Source organism: Elaeis guineensis, chromosome 15 (assembly GCF_000442705.2).
Source record: "Elaeis guineensis isolate ETL-2024a chromosome 15, EG11, whole genome shotgun sequence".
Taxonomy (NCBI): domain Eukaryota; kingdom Viridiplantae; phylum Streptophyta; class Magnoliopsida; order Arecales; family Arecaceae; genus Elaeis; species Elaeis guineensis.
In genome coordinates this window covers 68,519,446-68,536,118 of record NC_026007.2, presented here as the reverse complement: position 1 = coordinate 68,536,118, position 16,673 = coordinate 68,519,446, and the positions used below count along the sequence as shown (strand labels likewise).

At 36.3% G+C, this 16,673-nt stretch overlaps 1 protein-coding gene across 1 annotated transcript; it reads left to right on the top strand.

The window, feature by feature from the left end:
- Nucleotides 1-1,970: 1,970 nt before the first annotated feature.
- On the top strand, nt 1,971-16,213 carry LOC105058404 (protein LNK1). Its single transcript, XM_019855198.3, is given in 10 exon segments — nt 1,971-2,151; nt 2,274-2,351; nt 5,831-6,167; nt 6,313-6,421; nt 6,547-6,844; nt 11,108-11,833; nt 12,416-12,558; nt 15,530-15,665; nt 15,757-15,780; nt 15,782-16,213. Coding segments are annotated over 9 exon segments (1,947 nt in total). The 5' UTR covers nt 1,971-2,151; nt 2,274-2,336; the 3' UTR covers nt 15,941-16,213.
- The last annotated feature ends 460 nt before the right edge of the window (nt 16,214-16,673 follow it).

Below are 16,673 nucleotides of genomic sequence, written 5' to 3'. Positions count from 1 at the left end.
AAATATGAATGGTAATATAAATATCCAATAAGTACAAAATCATGTCCTAGTAATATGATATGCGTCAGTCAAGATTGACTTCTAAGGTATACATCCAACACCTACCCCCCACGATAACCTGCCCGTTGCACCTTTGGCACCTTCCTTTGGCCGTCTGCCCATCCTCCTAGCCTCCCGCACCACCCCCTGGCCCTCCGACGAACTCACACCTCACGTCCCCCATGGCCGCCTCCATTGCCGCCCTCATCCATCCTATCGGTCCCCCACCCCCCGTGGCCTCCCACCCATCGCACCTTCAACACCGCACCCTGACCCCTCAGCCACCCGTGCTATCCTGGCCACCGCACCCCGACCCTTCGACCGAAAAGCTATCATCGATGATGAGTTGAACGGCAGTGAGTCGACAAGAGGCGAGGTGAGAGGAGAAAATTTTAGTGGCTAGGGCTTGGAGGCAACAGCATGAGCGGCTTCCCATGATGGAAAGAGAGAAAGAGGGGTTTAGTTTATTTTTTTGATGAGGGCAGTTTCGTCCAATATTTTATTATCAGATTATCAAATATTTGGTAATCTAGATAGCCACCCTTCCCTTAGATAATCCGGATTATCTTCTAGAAAGTAATCTGGATTGCCAAGACAATCCAAATTGCCATCCAAAAAACGTATCAAATACAGTAATTCAATGGGGCTCCTTTAAATTGCCAGCAATCTGGATAGATTGATAGCTACCAAATGCAACCTTAAGGTCAATTCAAGAAGGTCTAAGTGAGCCGATCAGAATAGGATAACATTTTATACTATAATTCTCTATTATATTCTCTTTATTATTGTTCTTACAAAATCTGATCTGACTTATACATCGGAGGGTTTGCTTGGAGCCAATCCAAAGAGTTATTTTTTTTTTTATTTTGTGTGAAGATTCATGACTTCAAGATAGAACGTATTTCATAACCGTGGATTCAATGGCACCCCTTTGATGGTCTTAGCTAGGCAGGATTTTTAGCAGCTACAAGTAGAAATAATACTATGCATTTGATGTACAAATAATGTTGTGTAACATAATTCATGTATATGCTGAAGTTGGTGTTGATGAATGTTTTAGTCAAAAAATGCAACGTTGGAATATTATAATTAAGAGTGGCAGTTGATCAGGACAAACACACTATTATCTATACCAACTCTATGCTCATCTTAAGGAAGGGCAAGACGTATAGAATTAGATAAAAATAGCAAAAATTATTTTTTTATATAAATTAAATAAAAAAAATATAAAAATAAATATTGATGTTTTAGATGTTATGAAACAAAATAAGTGTCGAAGAACATAATAAATCAAAATTTTAATAATAATAAAAATAAAATAAATAAAATATTATTTTTTATGAAGTCAAAAATTTTTTAAATTAAAAAATAATTAATTAAAAAAATAATAGCTAAGTATTATGACATGTAATCTTTTACACTCCGTAAAAAATCTGCTCTATTAGGGTAACTTGCCACCCCTAACTATAGTGGGGGTAACCTTTTTTGGCCATAGCCATCGGCCATGACCGAGTTAGATATCTCGTGGGATCCTGGCCCATACGTGTCCAACGTCAGATCCAGATCGGGATACTCACCTAAATGTTAGGCTTGCCGAACGAACTGTCCGATATCTCTACCATGCACTTCCAAATTGTACGGCCGGACACTTAACCCCAAACACCCAAAAACGGCACCCCGGAGCCGAAAACGTTACGTTCCACCGCCGCCTCGCCAGAATGGCCCGTGGCCCAGCCTACTTCGCCACCAAACCTCTACCGCCACGTGTCGACGGATTAGCCCCGGGGGAGCTTTGGCCAATCAGAGACCGGGGACAGATCGGATCCCGTCAGGTTTCATCTCGACCACGAGTCCAGGGCAGGGCGGGTCCCTCACTTAAAAAAAAAAAAAAGGGAAAAAACGTTTTATTTTTTTTAAAAAATTGACTTTGGGAGACGGCGGCAGTGGGAGGGGAAGGCTCTGGAGAAAGCGGGTGGAGAGCGATTTCCTTCGCCCTTGAGATCTTGGGTTATGGTTTCTCGCTCTCGGATCGGTTGGGTGTGGTGTTCTTGAGCTGAAACTGGGGAGGAGCGGGAGGCTGGAGCTCTGAGGGTTTGAGGTGCTTCTTTTAAGGTTTTGTGTGGAAGATTTTTGTTTGATTTCCCCATTTTTTTCATGTGTCTTTTTGAGAAAAATTTCTGTTTTTAGTTGAATTTCTTCTATTTAGCAGTGTTTTTTGTCATCTGTTTTTGCAGTAAATATGAAATCGGATTCGACGGCTTTTTATAGCTTTGGTCCGGGTTAGAGTATCTGGAGGGATGTCAGATCATGAGGTATTATTTTCTTTACAATTTCGTGGATTCTAGGAAAAAGGGTCTAAACTTGGACTTTTATTATTTTCATGTTTATATGTGAATCATATGTGAAGTTTAATTTGGTGTTGTTTCTAGAAGTAAAGAAGTTCTCACTGCATCTAATTTATATTTTCTCTTGTGGATAGCATCCCAAAGATTATAATTCAGTAAACCTTGAAAAAAATTCATTACATTGTGGTGATTTAGTTGTTGTTTTCTTCGTGATTTTGATCCCCCACTAATCATGAGGTTGTACATATGTACACTATTCAGCTTCCTGTATCACAGTTGCAACTTGGTAATTTAGCAATCAGACAAATTGTATGACATTTGACGTGGTCTTCTCTAATTCTCCCCCTTAATTTGGTGTTTGTTGTTAAGAACATACATCTTGTCATTTAAATGATGAAGTAGCTTCTTGTACTTTGGTCTGGTGAAATCATCTATATGCTCATGTGCAATTAAACCACTAGATTTGCTTAGTGGCAGAGCATATATTTTCTCACTATTGTTATGATGATCAAGTTCTATAGGTTTTGAGAGCTTACGAATACCATGTTGGCCGCATTTTGTAATGTTATCATGATTTTCATGAAAGCAAGTTGGATTGGTTGAGGATGAAGAACATCTAAAATAAGAAGGAAATAGTGAGGGTGATCTTATGTCTTATGGAGGCCAGAGCACAGAATCCTACCTCTGTAAAGGAGTAAGGATCAGTTGTCATTCTTTTGAAAAACAGAACTAGTTATCTCTATTTCTTGATGAGGTTGGGAAGGGGCATTAATTCAGGGGTACATTATCACCTTGACGTGGTGGAAGTCATCAGTTCAAGCCACTGGAGTAGGTCACAAGCACCACTTCATGGTGAATTTTCTTGTTTGGATACATGGAGCAGTGCAAATCACAGAAGGCTTGCAGCTTGGCTGAGTTATTTATGAGCATGAGGCTTCAGTAAGCTGATCATGTAACAAATCCTGGCACTTAGGAATAATTTTATGATGTCTATTTTTTGATTTGCTTATCAACTGATTGAAGATTTTGACAATACTGTATAATAATCCAGTCTGGCAGAGTAATAATACCAGCATGACAGCAACATTAAGCTTGGTCCAGACTGAAGTTTACTTTTCATCAAAGTCAATCTCAAGTGCTGTTTTGTATGATGATGTGTCACCTGATTCAGTCATTCATAATCTCTAGTATTCATTCGCATTATTAGGGGCAAATATGTGAGCAATCTTAATGCTATTACAGCAGTTCAAAACGTTTCATGTGGAACTGATGATGAAGTTCTCGAAGGCATTGACAGTATGAACATTGTTGCTGGTGCTGTGATTTAATCAATGCAACCAGTAACATAATAAACTTTGAATGGGCTTGGTGAGTGAAGTCATACTTGTTTTCAACTTATTTGAAGAATAATATCCACAGTCAAGAAATCTCTTGTAGAGCATAAAGATATCTGTTTGGTTAAAATATACTTCTCCTCCCTTATCCAGAGAAACGTGGCTGGAGGAGGGATGAAACTCCTCATCTAATTGCCATAAAAGGAAATGTATGTATTTAGATGATGCATATTCCAAGGGCATCCCTGCATGTTATTTTCAAAAAAGGTCTCAGAATAGAAATTCTGTCCATTTAGTAGTGGTTAAGCTTCATCACATCTGGTAATGCCATCAAAATATCCATTTACATCCACAGGATTATTGTGCATCAGCATGATGGTGAAAATAGGGTAAGAACATGGAACTTGTCCTGCCAGATTTAGAGGCAAGGTAGAGTCACTTAACATTCCAACTGTGCTTATGGCTCCTTTATTGAAATATCACTTCATAGCTTTGTCAATCTTTCTCCCTTCTTCTTTGAAAAAAAAAACTGCATCTCTACTTTCTCATTCTCCTTGTGATTCACATCACTTCACTTAAGGTCTTGCATGACTTGTGCAAAAAGGTGGGTTCAATTTAAGAGGAGAAAACTAGAACAGATGAGCTATCCATAGTTGTTGTTGGAAATAAGTATGGCATCTACCTTTTGTGATCTCAAATTCTCAATCATGGAATATAGGTATAACTAAGCAAAGTGTCTTAGGGGTGGTGGTAATTGCATACAAGAAAGGAGGGAATTGGTGCTACCACGTTGTTCTTGCACCAATGACTACAATTTGGGTTTTTAGTTAACTGTTTGATGCACTAAATGGTAGTATTGTGGTGTAGGACAACCAGAAAGCTAGGGAGCAAAAGTAGGGGCATTTGTTGGTGTAACTTACGGTTGCTAGGTCATTTTGCAATGGTGTTAAGGTATCCTGATGCTTTGACAGTCCAATTTTTGGGTTTTTTGATATATTAGACTCTTGGACATATTGGATACCTAAAGATACTTTGGACATTTCAAATCATCAATTGTATCTAGGGCTAAAAATGGATTATGTACGAATCAGATGCTGGTATACCCATATCTGTATCCATATTTTTTAGCAGATATGAATATAGATATGGATATTAAACATATACCAAAATTAGTATCTATGTTTGTTCTAAATATACATGGATATGAATTGGATCGATTTTTGTTCTAAATGGATATGGTTACAAGTCAGATATCAGTTACATCTATATTTCTCTATCTGAATGTAGGTATAAGTTGGATATTATTTCAGATGTAAATTGGATTTTGAGCATATCTTGGTAATGAGAGTTGACACAAGTGACATAATCATAAAGGATGGGATTGGGATCTGCTATCTAGATAGCATGTGACTAAGCTAACTCATAAGTGTCTAAGGCATAGTTATGAAATTCAAACCAGAGATCCATGTAGCCAAGGGTCAAGGTCACCGGCTACTGATGTAAACACCAGGTCGATTGATCAGACTAGATTTTGTATTAAAAGTATTTTTAAAATAAAACATATTCACAAAATACAATATTCAGTTAGAAACCTAGTAATGGTGTTCACAATAATATAACTCCACTTTCAAAGTACTTTAGCTAGTTGATGCTTTCAATCACTTATTTTTGAGCAAGGATGCTATTGATTACATATTGAAATGGTATTTCAACAAATATATTTCTGTCTTTACCATGAAGATAAAGGGCATGATGACATCTTGGTGTATGAATTAATTACTAAAAAATTCTTTTATATCTTCAAAAATATTCAATGGGGTAAAAGAATGCTGTACGTGCTTCCACTCAACAGAAAAAATATAAACAGAAGAAGGATTATGTTGTAGCAGACTATCTCCTTTTTGATAATGGCACAATGCTCATTGATTTTCATGCCTACTGTTTATTTTAAATTGAACATAAATGTCACTCTTTCCTTTCCGTGTGCTATGTAAGCATTGGGTAATTAATATCAGATGCCGTCATATTTAAATCTTTGTTATAATTAGATAATTATAAGTTCATTGCTTCGAAGCAAGATTGTGTAACTTAGTTGTTAATTTGCTTGTCCAGATTGAAAATATTGTTTGGGATGGATTTGATGAGAGTAGTCATCATACAGAGCCTCATCAAGGTGGTAACAGTGTTAATGAAGCTGCAGCATTAGGTGGCTTTCTTAAGAAGCCACAATATGAAGCAGGAAATGATGGTGGAAAGAGCACAAGCAGCAGAGGATCTAAGAATAAAAATGTTCTTCTAGGAAAAGAAGAAGTAGCCTCTTGCCTTTCTCCAGAGGTTGGAAGCTCCACGCTACCAGAGGGTTCATGGATTCATGCATCTAGAAAAGTAGTTCCAGCATTTTATGATCCTAATTCCTTCAATGGTTTCACTTCTCTAACTTCCCAAGATGGTACATTCCTTGAAAATTGCTTCAATAATGCTGTATGTATACAGAAAAGAATATATTTTGCATCAGAATCCTATTGGTGAATCTAGGGTTGCTTCCAAGGTGAGTAAAGGCTTCAATATCTCACTTCTTGATGATTCCACTGCAGATGCTGGACCTGTTTTTGTGGAAAATGAAGAAACGAACAGAGAAAACGATTTTCTGTATCATGATTTGCCTGATATTGGCAATTTCGAGGATATTGACAGACTGCTTAGGTAGTTTATGTAGCTCTTATTCTAGATCTGACTTCATATTTCTACAGTAATTTGTAATATTTTCTTCCATGATGATTGTTTTCATGATGATTGTTTTCATTAGTTTTCTTTTTTCTTTTTTGGAGGACTTGTGATTCCACATTTGGGCAAGGAAGCAGCATTGCAGAAGAGCTATCATGGTTTTCATCTTCTTCACATAGCACCCACGGGATAGGAGATACTTCCAAGTCATGCCCACAATCTTCAGTTTTATACCCAGCATCTTTAAGGGGTACATCAGCATATCGTAGTTCAATAACCAACATTTTGCCTGAAAAAGATCTATTGGCTGCTGACAGTGATAAGATCTTGAGTCATGGTCACCAATCTTTTGCATTGGTTAGTGATAGTGAAAATAGGGGTGACTATCCAGTACAAGAAAAGGTTAGTGAAAATATTTTCATTTTGTGCAATCATTTTTATGTGTCGTTGATAAGAGAGAAAGTATAATATTTACATAAAGTTAAATTCTTAGAGTACTTGCTTCTACATATGCAGACGTATGATGAGGGTGGAGGTACTGAGATTAAATCAACACTTAGATTAATTCAACGAAAGTAGCTTGAATGAATGTGAGAATCTTAATACAGTAATCAGCACAAATTCACAAATTTAATTTTTTTTTTCCTTTTCCAATTGATTATACAGTGAGAATAGCTTGAATGAATGCGAGGTCCTAGATATTGTAATTAGCATATTATCAATTTAAGTTCTTATTAAATTGCCACAAATATTGCTGACTGCCATTCACTTAGAAAAATGTTTCAGAATTTGCTAGCTAGCTCATTAAATTATGATCTCAACACAGTTTCAGAACTATGCATCTGGTGGAAGTTAGATCCATATTAAATTGTCTGATAAGACAAGTTATTTGGATAGCAAATGAAACTAATACTAAGTGAATTTCTACACATTATTTAGGTAAATCTACATTGATCATCAATTTGGAGCAGGGCTTGTAGAAGGTTAAGACTAAAAATTAACAGTGAAATGCATGAAAAGATAGTAGACCTGAACCAAGATGGTGCAAGATAGGAGCATATGCTGATGGTTTTCCAACCGAAGCCCTGTCCAAGTCCCCCAGATTGGAATGAAGTCTAGTGCTTTAGGTTTGCAAAGAAACCAGCTAGAAGGTGAGTTTCGCTAGAGGTGGAAAAAGGGGAGCCTAGTGCTTTGAGATGCTGCAACATGTATATTCTACTTAAAATGACCCACACCTCAAAATTCCGAAACCCTAAACCAAATTGAACTTTGTAAATGAGAACCAGAAATACGGCCTAATCTGTGACATCTCAATGTGAAGAAAACAAGATGGTGACATGGCATTCTGTACATATCAGACTAGAAAGGGAAATATATTTGTGAAGATGCTTCCGATGATAATGCTCTTCCATAGTTTCTTACTGATGCGATATTTTTCAGTACACTGGGAACAGAGTACATGGAGAGGGGCTGGAAGTGAGATTTGGAAGAGATTCTTGGTGAAGGTAGAGGAGTTCCCACCTACTAGCTCAACCAGCATCATCAATGTGTCTGAAGAAGGCCATCTAGCTCCTTTTAAAGTGGGTCACTGTTCTAGTTTTTTTTGAGTCAAGCGATGGGCTTAATTGGTCAAGGGCAGTAGCATTTAAAAAAGCCTTCACCAGTATTTTCCATATGAAATTAGAAAATTAAACTATTTCAATCATACCAAATCAGCTTTGTAAGACACTGAATCAAATTGTTGGGGAGTTTAAATGAAGAGTTATGCCCTTTTATGTGAAGTACTTTCTGCCCAAAGATGTTGCAGGTGCAGCTATTCACAAGTTTGCCATTGTGTAGCTTCTGTAAACTAAACTTGAGGCTTAACTAATTTCTAGACCTTTGCCCTGTAGTTTTCTTCATTTGGAAAAGTTTTTGCTGAAAATAGGATTTCTATTAATTTCACTGGAAGGAACTTTATAATTGTTTTCCTTTCCTTTTCTAATTGTAGTTCAAGTTCTAAGCAGTCATGTAACTCTATAACTAGCCATTTAGTTTTCTCTTCTCAAATAGTTGAGATTGGTTGCTTGCAGCTGTATGTGTTTTTCTAAATGATGTGGCTCTGTCATTGCTTTGGTGTGACTCCACAATGTTTGTGATGCAACTTCAAGGTTTCTTATCTTTATTATAATATTTAAAAAGCTATTGAAATATCAAAGGCTTTCATTCATCATGCAAGGGGCACATATTAACTTTGTTATTGATAACTTGGAGCATCTTTTTTGTAATGAGGTTACTCAACTGGAAGGATATACTGAAATAATACAGCTAATTTGGTCTTTTTTTATACTCACAAAATAGTTTAGCAATGAAAGCAAAGAAACTAATGGAGATGAGGTGATGCAGTGAAAGGCACATTTAGGAGAAGCTGCAGTCTAATGAAATTTGATCTAAGATAAGGTTTCTAGGATTTGAAAATTTTAGTAAGTTACTGCTGATCCAGTCCATTGAATATTGTTCGTAGCGAACCTAAATTATCAAGCATCCTGGAAAGTAAGATACTTGAACATCACTGTACTAAAAGGACCTTCCCTGTGCACCATACTGAAAAATAACTGAGGACCCTTTTTTTCTCAACCTAGAGAGGTCATTTATCTTTCCAATCCTTGCTTTTTTGGGGTTTCCTCATGCTTTTAACCAACTTTTAATTTGTTTTCTAGAGTACCCATCCCCTATACTTTGCACCTGCAGCTTGCATTTGTAGAAAGATCCAAATAGCGTAGAAACCTAAGCTAATGAAGCATAGATTCATAGTTTGTTAATCAATAAATAAACATGTCACTAGACCATGGAGAACATCTAGGAAATTCAGACAATAGATTTGCTGGTAAATTTTAATCTACTTTAATCCAAACAACATAATGTTTCACCATGCATTACATAAGTTGATTCATATATTTTTTGTCTTTTTCATCAGCTAGGGTTTTAATAAAAACAAATGCTTGAATAAAAAGGAATCAAGGATGATACAGCTACCTCTTATGAAGTTATCCCTCCATGTCCTTGTATGGCTGCTGAGTAATTAGAAACATATGCTGGCCATAGATAGACTGCTTGCATTATGAAGCGAACACCATTCATCAATAACAAGGCTGGAAACTCCCCACTAAATTCCCTAGCAGTGTCTTGTTACATGCAAACTGAAGGAAGAAACTAGTTAAATATTGCACGAATAGAAAGAATAGAAGTATAACTAGGATAGAAAGATAAAGATAATTTGGCATGATGCAGACACTCATGGTGTACAAATAAAACTCACCAGATACAAACCCATTTTTTCTGCTAACAATGTCTTTGAGAAGAATGCAAAGATCGGTTCATAATTCTTAAGCATCTTCAGATAGCAGACTCTAGTTTCACTTTCCTTGTAGAATATGAAATCTTGCCAAACTGTCTACATCCTTGTATGCTATTTTATCCTTGCATTTCTCCTTACATTGGATGTTCTTCACCGACCAAGAACACTGCATCAACGAATCATGTATGATGGACATACTGGCTTATAAGAGAGCATGGTGACATATGTTATATGATGAAGCCTTCAAAATATGGGTGGTGCAAACCATGAATTCCTACTTGGGATATTAAAGTAGTGGTCTTGATTAAGCAATCCATTTGACTTTGCATGGACTTAAATTGGAGAAAAAAGGTGGTGAGTGCACGAATGATAATGTGAGGGCTCCTGCATTACAAGCTGACCGCTTGCCTCTCATTAGTACCTACTAGCTCACAAAAGTGATAGGAGCCTCACTAGTTTATCTACACCTTTTTTTAAAATATTTTCATGCATGGTAGTACTCCGAATTTAAAACTTCAGGGTTTCTTTAAAGTGAAGATTGTGTGCTTTTGATTATTGAGATTGCAGTTTCGGGGGCTGTATAGGAGCATGAAATCTCATGTATAGAAAATTTCTTGAATATATGTTTTCAAATTTCCATGGAAATACAATGATAGAGGATAGGGAGATACACCAATACACTGTATATGTTAGAGTTAGCTTATATAAGATTGCCAATTTCTGTGGAACAAAGTGGTCAAAAGAAAAGGGGAAGTTTTGTTAGGAGAATGAAGTTCACCATTTACTTTATGTTGACTATGTTGTGGAGCCATTTCATTATTGGGTGAAATACCTACAACGAGATATATAATCCACTTAAACAATAGTGCTGTGTATTGAAGGATGAACTTGCAATGGCGTGCCTGATAAAAATATATTTTATTATATCAGTATTGTTTTATACCTTTGGATGTTTTACTTTCTTGAAGCATGGGATATGGTGGACTTAAGCAGATCACGAGAAGTCATGTTTTGGATTCTTAAAGGAAGTAACATTTATTGATTACACAGCTGGCATTTGAATTATACACATTTAAAAAAAAAAAATCTTTTAAAGTTTCTATGTTATGCAGTCAGTGTCTATTGCATCATCTTGGTTGGACTTTCAAGCATTCTATCTACATATAAATAGTCACCAACTGTAACCGTTAAATGTCAGCGCAGACCTATTATTGCAATTTTCTTTCAATGATTTATGATTGAAAGGACAATCTTAGAGGTTTTTCTCAATGGATTGCCTAGTACACACCATTTTATATCCTTCAGTTTCTTCATTTGAGCTTCTACAGATCAATATGCACTCAAAGCATCTGGGAAGACAATACTTATTTGAAGGAAATAAAAACGATCAGTGCTCAGAATCTACAAGTAACAATTCTTTCTCTGTCCCTGGCCAAATGCAAAAATTTTCAGATCAGGGTAATCTCTCTCCAGTTTTCTCAGCTCAGGAACCTTATTCATATCAAAATTTTCCAAAGCAAAATCATTTCTGGGGTTCTGATTCTTCAAGCTATGTGCACACCTTCAGTCCTCATGCACAGCTGGAGGGCAGCCTTACTTTGCATCAGGATCTGTTTACACAGACAACGTCGAGTATTTTATCTGGAAGTGAGTATAATCCTTCCCCTTCTTATAAAATCTCAGCACATGTTGGAAATTATTTTCCACAGTGCATGGAGAACTTGCCTGGTCCTTTGTCCGAGCCTCCAGCTATGACGTCTGAGGAAATCAATGAAAAACCATGCTTTGGACAGAACTTATGTTCTTCATTGACCATTAAGCATCAACCTCACCTGGCTCCATCGACAAGTATAACTTCATGTCAGGAACAACACCATAGATTTCAGCAAGAAACTATAGGTGACAGTGTACGAAAGGACAAACGCCTTAAATTTTCAGCAACTGATGTAGATTCTTCAACAGTACAAGAAAGCCCTTACATGATATCTGCTTTTTGTGATGATATCTCACTGAAAGCAACTAGCTTTCAACAGCTTCACAATGTCATGATTCAGGTATTGCTCAACTCATCTTATCTATTTTCCATCAATTGTATACATTGTATGGCAAATAATGCACGTGCATATGGATGTATGTGTATAGAAGTGTTTGTGCACTTTCCTTGTGTAGATATGTGTTCCTATGGTAAATAGAAGCTTGGATTCTAAATGCATGAATTTCATCTGTTCACTGTTATTACTGGATAATATTCTTTAATGCAATTCTTTGCTTGTGTGGATGCTTGAAACCAGTGCACAATTTCAGCATTTCTATTGCCTACTGTCTTATCTTCTGCCAGCATTATGCACCATAAATAAGCCTAATACATACCGCTTGATGGACATTTCCAATAAAATGCTGTCCATTGCATACTCAGAAATCACTTCCTTATATTGAATTAGATATTTGCTACTTTAAATATAGAGGTATAGTTCTGATGAATGTATGCAGTTTTTATGTTTTTGTACCAGATTGCTACCCTTTTATCTATTCTTTCATGGGTAGGGTCAATCAAGAATTTAGTAGGATGCTGCAAGTACTGCTTTTGCAGTGACTGATCGGTACTCACTTTTTTCTTCTTTCTTTTTAAATTTCAGTTGGATGTTGGAACAAAACTATGCATACGAGATAGCTTGTACCGTTTGGCAAGGAATGCCAAAAAAAGGCATAATTTTGCTGGTGCAAACAATTCCAGCAGAGAGATTAGAGGAGGAATTTTGGATGCAGAGGAACCAAACAGGTCTTCCCAATCCAGCTAGAATTTTTGAATATATAATTCTCACATGCAATGGGATTTTGTCCTTTGAGTTTAGAAGTTATGAAATGCTGGGTTGTCATGCTTAAATCTTAATGTGCCCATTTTGCTGAAACTTTTTTTATAGTATTTTCAGTTTTCTTTCCAAGCTATTGCTATTGCTTGGCATTATCTTGACCAATGTCACCAAAAACAATCCAAAAGCTACAATAATAAGTTTGCTTTAATGTCTTGTTGACCAAAATAATACAATTTTTTAAATAAATAAGAAGCCTCTTCCAGTTCAATCAGTACAAAAGTCAGGCATACTTGTGTTTTCATGAGGGAAACCCATAGAAGATACGCACCAACAATCTCCAGTGCCTGGGAGCATTGTCCCAAGCTGCATAGGCCTGCCCCAATGGAATGCTCGCTTGGTATATCTATTTATTGTTCTGGTAATTGGTTCTATAAGCTAATCTAGAATTATCATCACATCCCTCTAGTTCACTATTCTGAAAGCTAACCAAATAACCTTCATGGCACTCCGTATAAATTTTCTTTAAGTAATTTAAGATTAACACTAATTTCTTTTCTTCTATTTGTGTTTCTCCATCTGTTATTACTTGTTAGAGCAAGAAACCAGCCAGATTGTTTCTTTGGGTATGTTGGCACTTCTAGTAATATTCATTCACCCGTCATACTCTTATAGCTCCTTAATTATATGCTTATTATCTTCAAGATAGGAGCAAAAATATTTATTTGATCATTATTTTTATTTTTTTAGTTTTTCAAAACTTCTATATTTTCTTGTTTGCCCTTGACATCTGCCAATTGACTTTTCAATTTTTTCTCTGAACATTTGAATTGAATGTAGTGAGGGTTTAAATACTGGTACTGAGACATGGGTTTTGTCATAGAATGGTATATACTGGTACCGAGACATGGGTATTGTCGTAGAATGGTATGAAACTGGTATGATACCAGTACAGTTGAGACAGACCAAGATAGTATCACCAAGAATAAAAATCAACTAGTACGCAACTGGCACAGTTAACATGGACCATCTGTACACAACTGGTACAGACTATTTCAAGAGAGAATTGGTGTCCCACACTCATGCAGGTACTATGTTTACATCGGAATTATGGCAATACCTTACCAAACAGGCAGTATTTAAATCCTTGGAATGCATTACCTATGCATTCTCTCTCATCCGATCCTTTCGAAAATGTTCCTTTAGCGATTATTCAAAGAACATTTAAGAATATGTTTTCTATTTTTTCTTAATCTCACCATTCACCAAAATTATATTGTAATTAATTCATCTATTTGTTATACCTTAGATTTTCTGGTAATTCATCTTAAGTAATTTGCCCAAGAATCATGATTAGTGAACCTTGATCCCAACTATAGTTTATCAAAAAATTAAAAATAAATTACACTACTGAATTAAATTAGTTGGTATAAAAATATCAAAAGGAAAAAAGGAGTTGATAAGCTACTATTCATCAAATTCTCAATCTCTTCTTACAATTTTTCAGCCACTTTCTTTAATGTCTTTTAAAATATCTAAAAAAAAAAAGATGTTGCATGCTGCCTCTTTTTTTCATCCAAAGAATTATCAATTAATTAACAAGCTGCTTTCATCCTGAATTTTTTTGTTAACAGGCATCTAATGTAGCGGGCAGAAAACAGTTAGCTAACCCTCAATTATCGAGAAAAAAATACTTTTATTAGATGCCACATATAAATAAATTAAGTCTAGACATCACTATTATCACCACAGGACTAGGCCAAGAAATATTGACGGGCAGTAAAAAAGAAAGAATATTCATAAGATAGAGAATGAAGGAGATTGGATAAGTGGTCCTTAGCTGTTGCAGGTGGGGGGAGGGAGGAAGGTGCCAGCTGTGACCAGTTGGGACAGGGATAGACGTAGAGAGCCATAGCAGTAGCCATGTTAGAGGGCAGCTGCTGCAAGGAGAGCGAGAGACAGAGAGAGAAAGAGGCTTGGTCCACCTTTAAATTCTACAAAACTTTTAACTCTTCCACTCATTAGATACCCTTATGCTTCCCATTCATATATGGAACCTCATTCGCTTTCACCTTCCCACATTCAGCCATTATTTCCTAATGAATGTTGCGCACAACTCATTCTTATGGTTCTCTTTGCTCGTCTTTTGGTCCCAATCCTTTACTTCTTGCTCATATTTATGACCACCTGTGAGAACAATGCTTGTATCAGAACAGAAAAATCTATAGTCTTGTTTTATGCAGACCTGTTTACAATGACACAATCGCCGAAACATCTGAAAAGGTAAAAAAAGGTTGTTCAAAATTATGATGATGCTCTGTCATGGTAGGAAATATATGTGAATGAACGGCGATGAAATTATGCCTTCTTTTTACTTTTCCATGTGTATGTGTTTAAATTGATTTATGTAAGTTATTTATTTACTGTGTGTGCACGTGTGCAAGTGTGTGTGTCTTGGGTGGGGGGATCTCTTGCTTTTAGAAAGCTTTTTCCAATAGAGACATCAGGAATGCTAATAAAACGTCTTGGTGAAAATGAATTGAATTGCTAGTAATCAGAATGGCATGTGCTCTGGCTCTCAGTTTGTTAGCATCTGTATATGCACATGTACTATTGTCTCTTTTTCAGCAAGTGCTATTTATTATCATAAATTTTACACTGAAGCATGCGAAAGGAGGGATTTATTGTTTGAAGGATTCTATCCCTGGAGTATACTAAATGATATAAATAGGAAAAGAACATGTTAAGCACTGTGTGCTGGTTCATTATTGACTTTGATTTAATACCTTATGATTGTAACAAGAGTCTGAATGAAAAGAATATTGTCCATTATCGAAAGATCTGAAAATGCATTGAGCATTTTTTTTTTTCTCTGGCTTGTTAACAGTTTATTCCTTTCTGTCTACCATCAAATTTATTCTTCATGTTGGTCTTCATCAGGTCTGCAGAATATATAACTACGGAAACTGAGACAAATCCAATAGATCGCTCAATTGCACATTTACTTTTCCACAGATGGTCAGAGACTGTGACAATGTCAACTGAAAGTGCTATATCACTTGAATCGCATATGATTGTAAGTTTCTGATTGTAAATGTTGACCTTGCCACATTTTTTTGTGCTATTGAAATCTTTTGTTTTTCTCTTCTTACTCTATCATGTAACAGGATGAACATATTCATGGTCACATTACAGCTTCCAGGAAGTAACACCTCATCCTTATGGTCTATCAACAAGTATTCATTAGTAGCAATACAGTTCTGCAGGGGTACATATCAGCAATATGACATTTTGGTGCTTCAGCCACTGCTCCCACATGGACGGTTGCCCCTGCTCTGTAGTGTCATTTGAGTGGTATCAGAGGGATGGACAGGCTTTTATGCTGTAATTTATAAGTTCTCACATGGTTATATATCATATATGAGCTGCAGTAACTTGTGTACCTTAGTTCTATTGGAGTAGATGGTTACTTTATTTATTATGTACCACGTATCCTTTTGGCTCCGTTGGAACTAACTAAAGGATTTTGCTGTCCAAGGTGTTCTGTGAAAGAGAAATTGGGAACAGTAAGGTCAGATATTATGTGAACTCACTAGTTCTTTAAATGCGTATAAATTTAGGTCAGTGCTCTGTATCCATGTGGAAGAACGTACATGGTGCTTTTAGTTTATTTGTTATATGCATCTCTTGGAAAGCAGTAGAGATGTGCATTATATTGTGGTTCTTATCCATTAGTTATCATCATTTATTTTGTTCTTGTATGCTTTCATTATTTATGCTTCAGTATAGCTCTTAGCAACAATTTCCAGATGTGACTCAGTGACTCGGATCACATTCTTTAGTCATTTATCTTGTTCGAATTGCTCTTTGGTTGATGTGCTGGGAAAAGGTGGTTGTGTTAACATTTGAAAATGTTAGTTTACATCTGTAGTGTTTGTTTTTTGGCTTAAGTAACTGGAACCATATTTTACTTTTTGTGCTACACTCTTGGATAATCTAGGATATGTGTAGCCCGGCCAAAGTAATCCAGTTGTTCATCTTCCCTGTTGATTCCCAAGTCAAACACATACATCTGGGATTGTTC